This window comes from Lynx canadensis, chromosome F1, assembly GCF_007474595.2.
Source record: "Lynx canadensis isolate LIC74 chromosome F1, mLynCan4.pri.v2, whole genome shotgun sequence".
Taxonomy (NCBI): domain Eukaryota; kingdom Metazoa; phylum Chordata; class Mammalia; order Carnivora; family Felidae; genus Lynx; species Lynx canadensis.
In genome coordinates, this window is record NC_044319.2 from 43,232,603 (window position 1) to 43,246,385 (window position 13,783).

At 54.1% G+C, this 13,783-nt stretch overlaps 1 protein-coding gene across 5 annotated transcripts in view; it reads left to right on the forward strand.

Moving 5' to 3' along the window:
• Positions 1–13,783, forward strand: part of TMCC2 (transmembrane and coiled-coil domain family 2) — a 41,100-nt gene that overhangs the window by 21,931 nt on the left and 5,386 nt on the right. The window contains exon 1 of one of the 5 annotated variants that reach the window (XM_030302229.1): positions 4,655–4,865. The exons of 3 other annotated variants lie outside the window; for them this stretch is intronic. In XM_030302229.1, the coding sequence (XP_030158089.1) occupies positions 4,839–4,865 (27 nt within the window). In that variant the 5' untranslated portion in view covers positions 4,655–4,838. Of the gene's footprint in view, positions 1–4,654; positions 4,866–13,365; positions 13,756–13,783 lie in introns of those variants that run through there. One more of the 5 variants, XM_032591689.1, reaches the window with a different exon arrangement.

Below are 13,783 nucleotides of genomic sequence, written 5' to 3' on the forward strand. Positions count from 1 at the left end.
CCAAGCCTCTCTACCTGCTCCTATGAAACATGCCCACTTGGTTGCTGTAGTTCACCCCGCAGACTATGAATCTTCCTCCCCTCCTGCCTTTCATGGCGGGGGTGGTGCAGGGAGGACGAAGAAGCTCTCTGCTGAGAAACGTGAGTTTCTAAGAAGATGCATCTTCTGGTCGAGTCAACAAATGAGTGTTGGAGGAAGGACTCTGAGTGCCGACCGCTTCCCAAAGCCCTATTTGCAAGAGGTGAGCATTAGAGAGGCAGCAGCCTGCCACGGAAGGATGCTAACTGGGAGATTTTCACAGCGCACCTGGAGCGTGAGATTTTGAAGGCCTCACCTTCTATTCTGAGCTGCTAAATTTAGCTGTCTTTAGCTTCTAAAGCCGATGGCTTCTCAGGTTTCCCCTCCTTCAGAATATGTGGTTTGTGCCTTTTTTTCCCCCCTAAGAGAAAGAAGAGTAAGTAGGAAGATTAAAAAAGGGAGGAGCTGAAGAACGATAACCAGAGGAGAAGAAGAAAAGAAAAAATGTGAAACTGACAGTATTAGGGGAAGAAGGGGCCTGGCCTGAAACTTCAAAGAAGAGGAAGAGGAGACTGAACTGAGCAGAGCCCAGCGACTATCCAGGCTTCCCTCCAGCGTCCTCTTCCATCTGTCACCCCGGGGCTCAGGCTAACCGGGAGGGTGGGGGCAGTGCGACCACAGACCCCTGGCCCAGCCCAGCTGCCCGCGCTCGTGGGCCCGAGCCACGGGGGCCGCCCCACCTTGGCTGACATGGGACCTGCGTCTCCGCCAGGCCAGAGGGGGTGACGGCAGGGGAGCGGGACGGCCAGGACTTAACAGCAGGTACACGTGGTGGCATCCTCTCAGGGGCACCCTCTTCTTCCCAGAAGGAGGTTGCCTTGGGGCTCGTGTGCTGCCTAAGCCCCCAGCCTTACTGCTCACTGTAGCCCTTCCGCGTCCACCTGCCACTCTCTCGGCAGCCACTTTTGTGGCTTTCTCTGTCCCAGGCAAAGTCTCCCAAGTCGCGTGTGGTGTGTGTGTGCGTGTACGTGCACATACACGTGTGGCGAGGGGGCCTCGGTGCTGGTCGTCTTGTTCAGTAAAACCGACAGTGTGTCAGGCATGTTCCCAGTTTATCTTCACCGCAGCCCTGGGAGTTCATGAGCATGTGTGCCATTTTGCAGCCAGGAAAACTGAGGCTCGGCTACGGAGAGTCTCTCACCTTCCCCTCCTACCTCCTGAGGCCGCGGGTCTGATTCCTTAAGGCCTCTTCCTCCAGGCTGCTGCTTTGTAGGCCCTGGTGCCTCCTCCTGCAGCTGTGACGGAGCACACGCAGGGCCTGCCGAGGCCAGCGAGTGGCAGGGTGCGGGTCTGTGGCAGGCCGCTGACCGCAGGCCCTCTGCCGTGCCACTGAGAGGGGTAGCCCTCCCCCACAGAGCCTGGCCTAGGTGAGTCTTCCTGTGGTACATCCCCCTTCAGCCAGGGCTTTTCAGCCCCACCCCTCCCTCCCGCCGCCCTCCACTCCCCCTCCCATTGCACTTGGGGACACTGAGCCTCAGGGCGTGTGGGAGCTTGAGGTCCCAGAGCAACTGTGGAACTGAGACCCAAATCCAGGGCTCACATAACCTTTCCCACCCCAAGTCACGGCGCCTTGGGCTCCGTGCTTCCCACCCGCAGGACAGGAAGCTCCGTGGCCTTGGCAGGTCTGGGAACATTTCATGCACGTAAAGACAAGAGCAGACTCTGGAGGGAAAGGGATCTCTCTCCCCCCTGGCCTGCCTGGCACACCTCCCCCTGGTTCCTGTTTGTTCCTTTTCTCTTAGCAGACTACCGGTTCACCCCTAGCTCCTCCCCTCTTTTTCCTGCTGTTTAGTTATTGTGCTGATGGGTGGTTGTCCCTGGAGGAGAGGAGCCGAACCCTCCCATCGGGGAGACCCCCGGCTGCCTGTGTCCTGGGGGCTCTCCTCAAGGTTATCTTGGTGGTTCAGTGTGCTCTTGCAGGAACCTCTTTCTGGTGCTTCTGAGCCTTCGTGATCGGGAAGTCCAGGGAGGGAGAGAGCTCAGGAGAGAGCCCCAGGGCTCTCCCCACCTCTGGTCTCCTGCTGGCACTGCCACCTTCTGTTCTGCTTGAAAGGAAAGGTTACCCATCTTAGCTTGGTGGAGCCTAGAAAGGAGGGAGGTGGGGGAGAGAGGTCTGTTTGTTTGTTTCATTTATTCCACCAACATTTCTTGAAGTACTTCTATATATTATGCTGAATTTGACTTGACACGTTTTAAAAAATAAGGGCTTTAAAATGACCGCCTTTTGGGGGGGCACCTGCGTGGCTCCGTCGGTTGAGGCTCTAACTCCAGCTCAGGTCATGATCTCACGGTTCGTGAATTCGAGCCCCACAGCGGGCTGTCTACTGTCAGCCTGTCAGCGCAGGGTCCGCTTCGGATCCTCTGTCCCCCTCACTCTCTGCCCCTGCCCTGCTTACCCTCTCTCGAAAAAGAAAACATTAAGAATATGTGTATATACTTAGGGCTTGTTTGATTTGTTGTGGATGTGTTCCAAGTAAAATTTCTTAAGTAGTTCAAAACACTTGCAGGGACACCTGGCTGTCCCAGTCAGTAGAGCGTATGGCTCTTGATCTTGGGGTGGTGAGTTCAAGTCTCACGCTGGGTGTAGAGATTATTTAAAAATAAAATCTTTAGGGATGCCTGGATAGCTCAGTCGGTTAAGCATCTGACTCTTGCTTTTGGCTCAAGCCATGATCTCACAGTTCATGAGTCGGAGCCCTGCGACAGGCTGCGCGCTGACAATCCAGAGCCTGCTTGGGACTCTCGCTCCCTCTCCCTCTGCCCCTCCCCCACTCTTGCTCTCTCTCAAAAATAAATCAACATTAGAAAAATATTTCTAAAAACCCAGAAACTTTTACAATGAGAAATACGGGAGGAAAAAATCAGTAAGAGCTGCCGTGGATTTAGAAAAAGGTAAAGTCTGGGGCGCCTGGGTGGCTCAGTTAGTTAAGCATCCGACTTCGGCTCAGGTCATGATCTCATGGTCTGTGGGTTGGAGCCCCCACGTCAAACTCTGTGCTGACAACTCAGACCCTAGAGCCTGCTTCGGATTCTGTGTCTCCCTCTCTCTGCCCCTCCCCGGCTCACACTCTCTCTCTCTCTCCCTCTCTCAAAAATAAACATTGAAAAACATTAAAAAGGAAAAAAAAAAGTCTTTGGATGATCATTTTAAAGTAACCAAAATGGAGGCGCCTGGGTGGCTCAGTCGGTTAAGCGTCCGACTTCAGCCAGGTCACGATCTCGCGGTCTGTGAGTTCGAGCCCCGCGTCAGGCTCTGGGCTGATGGCTCAGAGCCTGGAGCCTGTTTCTGATTCTGTGTCTCCCTCTCTCTCTGCCCCTCCCCGGTTCATGCTCTGTCTCTCTCTGTCCCAAAAATAAATAAAAAAAAAAAAACGTTGAAAGAAAAAAAAAATCCTGGAGATTTAGTGTACAGCATGGTGACTACAGTTAGTAATAATGTATTGTGTAGTTGAAATTTGCTGAGAATAGATCTTAAGCATTCCAAATTAATAAAAAAAATTATGTGAGGTGATTAATGTGTTAATTAACCTGATTTTGACAATTATTTCCAAATGTATCTGTGGACCAAGTCATCTCATTTTATACTTTATATATATATACAATTTTGTCAACTATACTCCCAATAAAGTAAGGAGGGAAACATATAATAGACAAACAAAAGATAAGGAGATAAGGATCAAACTAAACAACTATAAACCTTAATCAAATAACAAAGGAAGTCATTAAAAGAGAAAGATATTCGTCAGGCTCTGGGCTGATGGCTCAGAGCCTGGAGCCTGTTTCCGATTCTGTGTCTCCCTCTCTCTCTGCCCCTCCCCCGTTCATGCTCTGTCTCTCTCTGTCTCAAAAATAAATAAACGTTAAAAAAAAAATTTAAAAAAATAAATAAAGTAACCAAAATGTTATCATCTAGGCTGCATTAAGAATGAGTGCAAAAACACGCTTTTAAAAATTTTGGTCCCAATATACTTTGTCTTAGATATTATTTTACAGGCTTGTCATTAGTTCTGGAAGAGGAGGGGTGTCTTAGTATGAGAAGACCAGGCTGTGGTTTGGATGCCTAGGACAAAGCTGCAATAGACAGACTGTTACAGCCCCGTGAGATAGGTCATTCAATCATTCTGAAAGCCCAGGGAGGGTCATTCTCATGCTAGGCCCAGCGAAGGGCTCGGACGTGTTTAAGATGTGATTCCTGCCTTCCTCGGGGAAGTAAGACCGAAGACCTGTTTGCGCATAACCACTGTGCGAGAGGAACAAATGTTGGGAGGTGCTGGAAGTAGTCTCTGACCCTCATGTCCCGGGCTGCACATGGCTGAGCTGGCCCCCAGAAATCGGGACCTGTTGATGTGCTTTTGCTAGGTTCCTGTCCTCACAAACCCCAAGTCATCGGCCACCATTAATGTTTGTAAGGTTTCCCCAAGCCCAGGGTGTGGGGACTCCTACTCTTGGTTTTGGCTGCACGCCCTGGCATTGGGCCCCACAGATATGGCTGGGACCTTCTTATCTCTTCGCACCTTCTTGGGACCACCCTACCACGTGTGGACCCTGAGTATTTAAAACCCGAGTCCTTCGCCTGGCTCACGTAGGTGCAGGAGCCGTGTCTTTGGTGATTCTGCCTGGGAAGCCTCCCTGAGAGACTGAGCTGGGCCCTCAACTCTGCTGGCCCTCCTGTACCCCTGCTCAGAGCTTGCTCGCCTCAATTGTGGCCCTCTGGCCCCCTCTGCTGGCCACTCACAGGATTTCCTGCTAGAACTGTCCAGATGAAGTCCAAGGAGGAAAGGACTGCTGTGAGTTTGCCATCTGTGTTTGATCCCGGGTGTTTATGCCTGGGCCATGCTGGGGGGAGGCAGTGGGGGGGGGGGATGGGGCATGGAGGAGAGCGGGGAATAGGCAGCAGAAGCCAGCGGAGAAGGAGCTGTATTGGTGTCTGAGCAGAGAGTGGATTTCTGGAAGAATATCTCAGAGCTGCGGGGGTCCCCCAGGTGATGCTGGCTGAATTCTGATCCCTCCAGGGAGTTCTTGGCTAGGGAGCATGGCTTGGGAGTGATGGAGGCTTTAGCGGGGCAGAAGGGAGAGAGGTAGGGTGCTCCAGGCTGAGCTGGCTGTGTTAGGATCCAACAAGAAGTCCCCTCCAGGCTCCAGAGACCTCCTTTTCATCCTGGCCAGGAGCCCTACTTCCTTTAGGAGGTGAAGAAGGGAGCCAGTGGACTGTGCCTCTGTTTGTCAGGGGGGCTTCTGATGGTGGGAGGCATTTCCGGGCTTGCACTAGGTGGATGAGTGATGCAGGTACACATGTCTCCATGTGCTGCACCCCCCACGGGGGCTGGAGGTGCTGCCTGTCACACCTGGGTGTCCTCATGCACGCTGAACTCATGGTGGCGACAGCTGAGCTTTGGGCTGGGCAGAGTGGTGGTGGCGGGGGCACCTCTTTAGGGCTGGGTCTCCCCGCTCAGTGATCCTGCCTGTCTCCTCCCAGATGGGAAGGAGCAGCCTGTGAGCCCCAGGGCAGGGGAAATCTCCCAGAGCAATCCGTCCCTAATCCCCAGGCTGGGCCTCAGGCTGGAGATGGCAGCTGCAGAGCCTGGGAGCTTGGGCACACCTGCTCGCAGACCCCGGCTTCCCTTGGCAAGCCCCGTGCTGCCCAGGGACTGCGACCCCGGGGGCCTGGCCCAGCCCCTGGAGAGCTGGAGCCTCAAAGCCTCTGGCGCCCCGTCACCGGCACGGCTTCGGGAAACGGGACCCGCACAGGTGAGGCCCCTGGTGGGTGGACGGGGAGAAGGTTACTGGGCGGGGATGGGAGAAAGCCATTTGTGCTGCTTGCCAGGCGGCCTGGGCTCACCCTCTGGTCTCTCAAGGTGTAGCCCCCTCTCCATTACAGAGAACTCCGTGGGAGGGTGGAGGGGGCGAACACCAGGCCTTCAGGTCTAGGCTGAGGAGTGCCCGGAGGGCCCCTGGGGTGGGGGTGGGGGCGGGGGCAGGAGTCTTTTGCAGAAGCACAGGTGAACCCTGGCTCAGAAGCCTCTAGAAACCAGTAGGCCGTACGTCACTCTTCTTGGGGCCAGAGGAGCTGGTGTGCAATTAAGTGGAAGGGGTGTGCCTGGATGTGGTCGCTTCTGTCTACAGAAAGACTTGGACAGGGAGAGCGGGGTGTGAGGGTCCCGTGAGCACTGACCCCAGGTGGACAGTGGGGAGTCCAGAAGGAACCAAGTGCTTGGGCGCCTGGAGCTTTTGGAGAATTTGCAGGGTGGAGAACGGAGGAGGCCCCGAGGCAGGAGCCTGTGGGGGTGAGGAGGCAGAGTGTGCAGGACATTCGTGTGGAAAAGGGCATCGTTCTGAGCAGGGCAGGGAATGTGGTAGCTGAGCGGAAGGTGTAGACTGGGCCAGAACCTATGGGTGGGCCTGTCAGCAGGGACAGGAAGCTGAGGGCTGGGGGAGAGAGAGGAGAGGGTAGCCCTGAGGCCCGAGTCTGGGAAGGGGTGGGTACCTGCTGGCTGCAGGCAGAGTCTGATGGAAGCCTCCACCCGGTGCCCATCTGCCTGGAGATCGCAGGTGCTGTCTGAAAGGGCGAGCGAGTGCATTCCTCAGGTGTCTGTGCCCTGCACTCTGAAATCCCAGGTGGCAGCATGGGACTCTCTGTAAGGCCGCTGAGGGCCTATGCCTTGCCACAAGGGATGGGGTGCTGCAGGGAGGAGCCAGGGCCCTCGGGCTCCTACCTCTCGAATCCCCCTTGTAGGGGCTGGGGCCTTGCTGCAGGAGTTTTTCACCCCACTGGACCCCCGTGAACAGACCCGGGTATACATACTGCCCCACGTGTACTCCATTAAGTGCCTAAGCATTTGCCTCCCTGCCCTCCGGAGAAAAGCCGCTTAGGCTCCCTGGCACCGGAGGAACCGCTGGGTGGGCTGGTACCTTCCCCTTCTCCCCTCCCCTGTGCCTTTCCCACGTGGGGGTGGGGGGGCATGGGTCAGCTGTGATGGGGTGTCCAGAGCTGGGACCGAACAAGAAACCGCAAATTGCCCCCACCTCCTCACCAGGAAGAGAAAGAGCCAGCAGCCCGGCAGGCTGTGCCTGCTGATCTAGAAGAATGGGGGCAGCCCCTGCCTCCAGGACCGGGGCTTCGGGTCATTTTTCCGGCTCTGGCTGGAATATCTAGTTGGTGTGGGAGACTTCAGGTCCCTTCCTCCCAGCTTCCCCGCAAGGTCAAATGGCCTCTTTAGGCAGAAGGATTTTAGCTGGCCATGAATGTTCCTTTCCATCCTGGCCCTGGCCTTTCCCTCTGGGGATGATTAGAAAAAGTGAATCTGAGTGTTCTCTATCCCAAGAGGGGTGCTCAAATCAGAGTCACGGGGCCAGAAGTCAGCAGATAGAAGCACCTCTGCTGAGTCACGCGGGCCCAACAGCCTCCATCACACTTGGCCTTCTGGGCTCTTAGTCGCTGGAAGCCCAGGCCCTGCTCAAGAGCAACATCCCATGTGGATCTCAACCTGCTTGGCCAGACCCCAGACCCTCCTGTTCCCCGCCCTGGGAGGGAGCCTGAAGGCCACCTGTCCCAGGATGACAGGGACTGCCCTGCTCTCCCAAAGGGAAGCAAAGAAGCTCCAAAACTCTTTGTTTCCTCCCCTCCCCTCTCCGTGTGTGTGTGTGTGTGTGTGTGTGTGTGTGTGTGTGTATCTGTCTGTCTAAGAGTGACCTTCGTGTTGGCTTTCCTGAGCAGAGACCTAGGACAGGAAGTCCTCATCTTCTGTGTCAGCCTGCCCTGGGGACCCTAACAGGAGTACTTTGTAAGTTCAGGAAGGGGCTGCTTGTCCCCTGGGGAGGGGCGTCAGGCTGGGAGCCCTCTGCAGTCTTGTGGGAACCTGGGAGCACAGGTGGAATTTATTCCATTGCCGAGAAATAGCACCACGCTCCACATTTCACAGCAGCCAGTACCTTCTCCTCCCTGCACAGAGCTTCACGAAAGCCTGGATGCTTTCTGTCCCTACAGAGTATACTGTGTGCTCCCGGCCTCAGGGATCTGGGCGGCTGGGCTGGTGTGCAAGACGGGGAGCCATTGCCCCCATGGCAGGGCCCCGGGTTAACAGAGGACATGAGCTCAGGCCTGGGAGGAGGTGGGAGCCCTGGGAGGCCCCCAGGAGCCAGGGCTCCTGTAATCTGGCAGCATGCCTAATCCGGCTTCATGCGGAATTGCCGGATGGGGACAGGGAAGGGAGTCCACGGCTCTGCGAGCCCATGTGGAGGGGGTGCTTCTGGGTGCAGGAAGCAGGGAGGGGAAGTGGGAAAGTTGGACCCTGGACACTTAAGACAACATCCCATCTCTGGCTCTTCCAGAACATTCACCAGGACTTCTTGGACCTCAGTCACTGTTTAGAACAAGGTCTGTGACCTCAGCCCCGGCTGGTAGGTACCATGAGCGGAGAGCATGACATGGCCTCCCTGGTTGCCCGGCATGGAAGGGCATCATGAAGGAAGCATGGCCCTCCCTCCACCATTCTCCTTGTAAGAACTTGCCTGGCCCACGCACGGGGATCAATCTTGGGGTCAGGTACCTAGGAGAGTGGAGTGGGAAGGCCATGATGCTGGGGCCGCAGCTCCAGGTGTGGTGCTGGCTGCTGGGCACGGACAGAGGGCTGAGTGGCCTGGGCCAAGTGAAACTCTGTGACAATTTGGAGAGAGGAGCAATGGTGCCTCTGTTGCCCACTCGCTGCCGTGCTCCAGCTGGGAGACCCAGGGAGTTTTCACCCACCACTGACCGGGGGTTGAGTGATCTGTACCCGGCCTCAGGACACGGGATTGGGAGTGAGTTAGAAAGAGCTCTGGCTCTGTTGAAAATGAGACAGTGATTTGAAGGACCAGGAGACCCTCCCACAGACCAACCCTGTAATAGGACATTGGTTGGAGCGGTGGCCGGAACCAGCAGGTGGGAGGACCCCTGGCCTTCTACATCCAGCTTTTTGTAATCACCACTCTGTCTGGCTCCAGAAGATTGCCATCACCCCCAAAAGAAACCCAGACCCATTAAGCAGCCACTCCCCACTCCCCACTCCTCCCCTGCCCCCCAGCCCCTGGCCACCGCTAATCTGCCTTCTGTCTCTATGGCTTTAACCTTTCTGGACGTTTCATATAAAAGGAATCCTTCAGCACGTGACCTTTTGCATCTGGCTTCTTTTGCTTTGCGTGATGTTCTCAAAGTTCATCCACGTTGTCGTGTGTATCGGTGGGACTTCATTCCTTTTATGGCCCAATGATGTTCCACTGTATGGATGTACCAACTTCGTTTACCCATTCTTTGGTTGATGGACAAATGAGTTGTGTCCACCCTTTGGCTATTGTGAAAAGTGCTGTTATGAATACATGTGTACACGTACTTGTTTGAACACCCATTCAAAAATTTTTTTTCTTTAAATGTTTGTTTTTGAGAGGGAGACAGAGCGTGAGTGGGGGAGGGGCAGAGAGAGAGGGAGACACAGAATCCGAAGCAGGCTCCAGGCTCTGAGATGTCAGCACAGAGCCCGATGCAGGGCCCGAACCCATGAACTGTGAGATATGACTTGAGCCAAAGTCGGACACTTAACCGACTGAGCCACCCAGGTGCCTGAATACCCGTTTTTAATTCCTTTGGCTATATACCCAGGAGTGGAATTGCGAGATCATGTGGCAATTCTACGGCAAATCCCCCAAACTAAGGGACCCCCCCCCCAAACTGTTTTCCACAGGGACTTCCCCTTTACATTCCCACCAGCAAGGTATGAATACCTGTGGTAGTTTTTCTACATCCTTGCCAACACTTGTTATTTTCCTTTTATAATTTTTTTTAAATGTTTTTATTTTATTTTTGAGACAGACAGAGCATGAGTGGAGGAGGGGCAGAGAGGAAGACACAGAACTGGAAGCAGGCTGCAGGCTCCAGGTTCCAGGCTCCGAGCTGTCGGCACAGAGCCAGACGCGGGGCTCGAACTCACGAGCTGTGAGATCGTGACCTGAGCCGAAGTCGGACGCTCAACCGACTGAGCCACCCAGGCACCCCCTGTTATTTTCCTTTTAAAAATTATAGCCACACTAGTGAATATGAAGTGTCACTTAATTTTGTTTTTGAGCACCTGCTGTATGCCCTGAGATTGTACCGATTGTTGCCTTCACTTAGTGTTTTATTTCATTCTCCTGACAACCCTTTGGGGGTAGGTCAAATCCCCTCCCGTTTCCGGGTGAGAAAATAGAGTAAAGTTAATGACATACCCAAGGGCACGTGGACAGTGAGGGACAGGGCTAGGGTTCTAAATTGGTGTCTGACTCCAAATTTGGTGCTCTTTCCATTGCATTGCATGGGCTCTCTGTCCTGTCTCCGTGCTGTTTTTTTTTTTTTTTTAATAGAAGTATAATTAACACACAGTGTTATGTTAGTTTCAGGTGTACAGGGTAATGATTCAACAATTCTATGCATGATACAGTGCTCATCATAAGCATACTCTTTTTTTAAAGTTTATTTGTTTATTTTTAGAGAGGGAGAGAAAATGTATGCGAGGAGGGGAGGGGCAGAGGGAGAGAGAGAATCCCAAGCAGGCTCCGCGCTGTCAGCACATGGGGCTCGATCCCATGAACTGCGAGATCATGACCTGAGCTGAAATCCAGAGTCGGGCTCTTACCTGACCGAGCCACCCAGGCACCCCACGATAAGTGTCCCCTTAATCCCCTTCACCTGTTCCACCCATCCCCCACCTCCCCTCTGACAACTACCAGCTTGTTCTTTGTATTTAGGAGTCTGTGTTTTTTGTCTCTTTTTTGCTTTGTTTGTTTTGTTTCTTAAATTTCACGTATGAGTGAAATCATGCGGTGTTTATCTTTCTCTGACTTGTTTCACCTGGCTTTATACTCTCTAGTTCCATCCCTGTAGTTGCAAATGGCAAGATTTCACTCTTTTTTATGGCTGAGTACTATTCCCCTACGCACGTCCTCTGCCTCTTCTGTATCCATTCGTCTATGGACGGACATTGGGCCAGCTTCCACATCTTGGCTATCGTAAATAATGCCACAGGCTCATTGCTTTTCCTTGTGTTTTTTTTGTTTGTTATTGTGTGTGTGTGCTTTTTTTTTTTTTTTCCAGATCTCTTTCCCCTCTTCTGCTTTTTCCATCCTTCATAGTTTTGTCATCTTATGCTTGAACTCTCCTTCCTTTGTTAAAGTATTCTCCTTCTTGGTGCCTCTGCCTGCCACCTCCTTGGCATTCTTTCCTTTAGCCACTCTGTCGTGGTTCAGTCCTGAAGGGCCACTGGTGCTATGGGGAGAGGGGGGGTGTCCTGGGGTGGGAGGCATGAAGAACCCCCCACCTTCCTCCGTGGGGGAGGAGGACAGGGTGGGGGTGTTCTGTGACTGGAGGCGCCCAGCGGGGTCCAGGTGTGACAGATGCCAGTGGAGGGGCAGCAAGGAGCTGGTGTCCTGCTGAGGGACCCCCGGGCTCGAGTCTGGGCCCCAGGGCAGGAAAGAGGGGCAGGTGAGGGGGCCAGGAGCCCAGCCCCAGGCCACTCCAGCCCACCGTGAGGCCCCAGCTTGTTTTCCCAGGAATGTCTGTTCTCTCGTTCCCGGGGATTTCGCAGCCAGCTTCCACTCAGCTTTTCCATCTGTAAGCTAGACAGACTCTAAATCAAGGGAGGAGAGACACTAAGCTGCCGGAGTAAAGCCAAGGTAGGGGGAGAGTTGCTATTTTATAGTCCCTCGGAGTCCCAAAGCACTTCTACTTTTCACGGCTTCCCTGTCTCATTAGCTGCTCGCATACCCCTCCTAGTCCTTGCGGCAGGTTCTCTGCTCATCATAGAGACAGCCGAGCACCGCCGAGGGCCGAGCATCAAGCCATGTTTCAGACCCAAAACTCACCTTCCGGATGTTTTTTCTCCCCCAAAGAGGGAGAAAGAGAATTGAGCCTCTTTGGAAGCACAGCAGCCTTAGAAGAGGACCAGATTGCTTAATCTTAAAAATCGTGTTCCTAGAGAATTTAATTTTTTGTAGTTCAATATTTATGCTATAGTATCAATATTGAGTGCACTGGTAGGGATAATCTCTTTTTTTTTATGAATGAATTTTCAATCTTGGACCCTCGGTCTACACTGTTTTTGTTTTGTTTTGTTTTAATGTTTATTTACTTTTGAGAGAGAGAGACCGAGAGACAGAGCGTGAGCTGGGGATGGTCAGAGAAAGAGGGAGACACAAAATCCGAAGCAGACTCCGGGCTCCGAGCTGTCAGCACAGACCCGACGTGGGGCTCGAACTCCCAAACTGTGAGATCATGACCCAAGCAAAGTCGGAGGCTTAACTGCGCCACCCAGGTGCCCCTGGTTGGTGTAATTTCTTAATGAAACTGCATTCCCCTGCCCCCCTGAATTGTGCTGCCTGGATCCAGACAGCATTTATGAGTGCCTTCTGTATGCCCCACACTGGGCTAAGTGCTTGCTAGGCATCATCTTGTGCAACCCTCACAGAGACCTGAGAGTAGATAGCATTATCCCCCTTCTCAGGTGGGGATACTGAGGGTCAGGGAGAGACAGGTTTCATCACTGTAGGACATAGCACAGGAAGAAGGGGTTTAACTGCAGGACGGGGTTTTAAGTCGCACTGGCGTGACAGACCTTGGGACAGATCACTTAAGGGAGGCTGTGGAATTGGCTCTTCTGGTACGCGAGTTCAGAAATTCAGAGGCAGGGTTCTGAAGACATGTGCCCCTGGAGGGAGGGCCAGGGGACACAAAGGGAGACCCAAAGCCAATGTAAGGGGCAAGTCCCGACTTTAGGAGAGATTGGAGAAGGGATCGGCATTGTCCCCAGCATCCCCAGCAGAACTGTGACCTGGAAAGGCCCCAGAGGAAGCCCACAGAGGAGCCACCCGCCCCCGTCCCCTCCCCAGCTCCTGATTTTGGCAGGACTGTTGTTTTCACTAGTGTTTTCCAATAACTTTGCACCTCGGCAGAAACCGGGTCCAGTGACTTCTGCCTGTAATTGGCACAGGCTGCTTCCAGTTCTGGTGTGGGTAAGCGGGCCACTTGCTTTGCGCTTATAACCCCTTCCCCCACCTGTACCTCATCCCGCCCCACACACATGAAGAGCGAAGGATCTGACCCGGCCGTCCTGGGGTGTGCTGTGTGTAAAAATACATGGGGTTGAGCCATTTCCTGCTGCTTCCGTTCTTGCATGGCGATAAGACACAGGGGACTCAGCTGTGGACAGAGAGGTCCTCCAGCAGCTGGGGTGGGGGGGGGTGGCCCTGGGAGAGCAGGACTCCAGGCCCGCCTGCTTTCTTCTGACCCCGCGGTTTCTCATCTTTCCTATCTCCTGGGACCTTCCCTTCCTTTCACCCCGACCCCCCAACCTTTCTCGGCTTCTCTTCTCCTTTGTGCCACCCTCATGCGCTTGGGAAACCTGCCTGCTGCTTGGAAAGGGACCGTCTGCTCCGTCCTGCACATTTGCCCCCTCCTGAGCTAGGCCCTGGTACCTTCAGGCCCCCAGACTGGTCTCTGCTGCCCTTGGCCCCCAGGGTTTGCTCCTGGGACTTGAGTCCTCAGGACCTGGCCAGCACGGTGGGTGGGGCTGTGCTCCTCTCCCGCGTCTGGGAGAGCGTCTGGGAGAGCGGGCAGGGCCGGGTGCTCCCGCCGTCATGAAGCGGAAGAGGTTGCTGACGACTCAGGAGAGCTGGAAGGTGATGGAGGGGCTGGAAGGGGTATCCA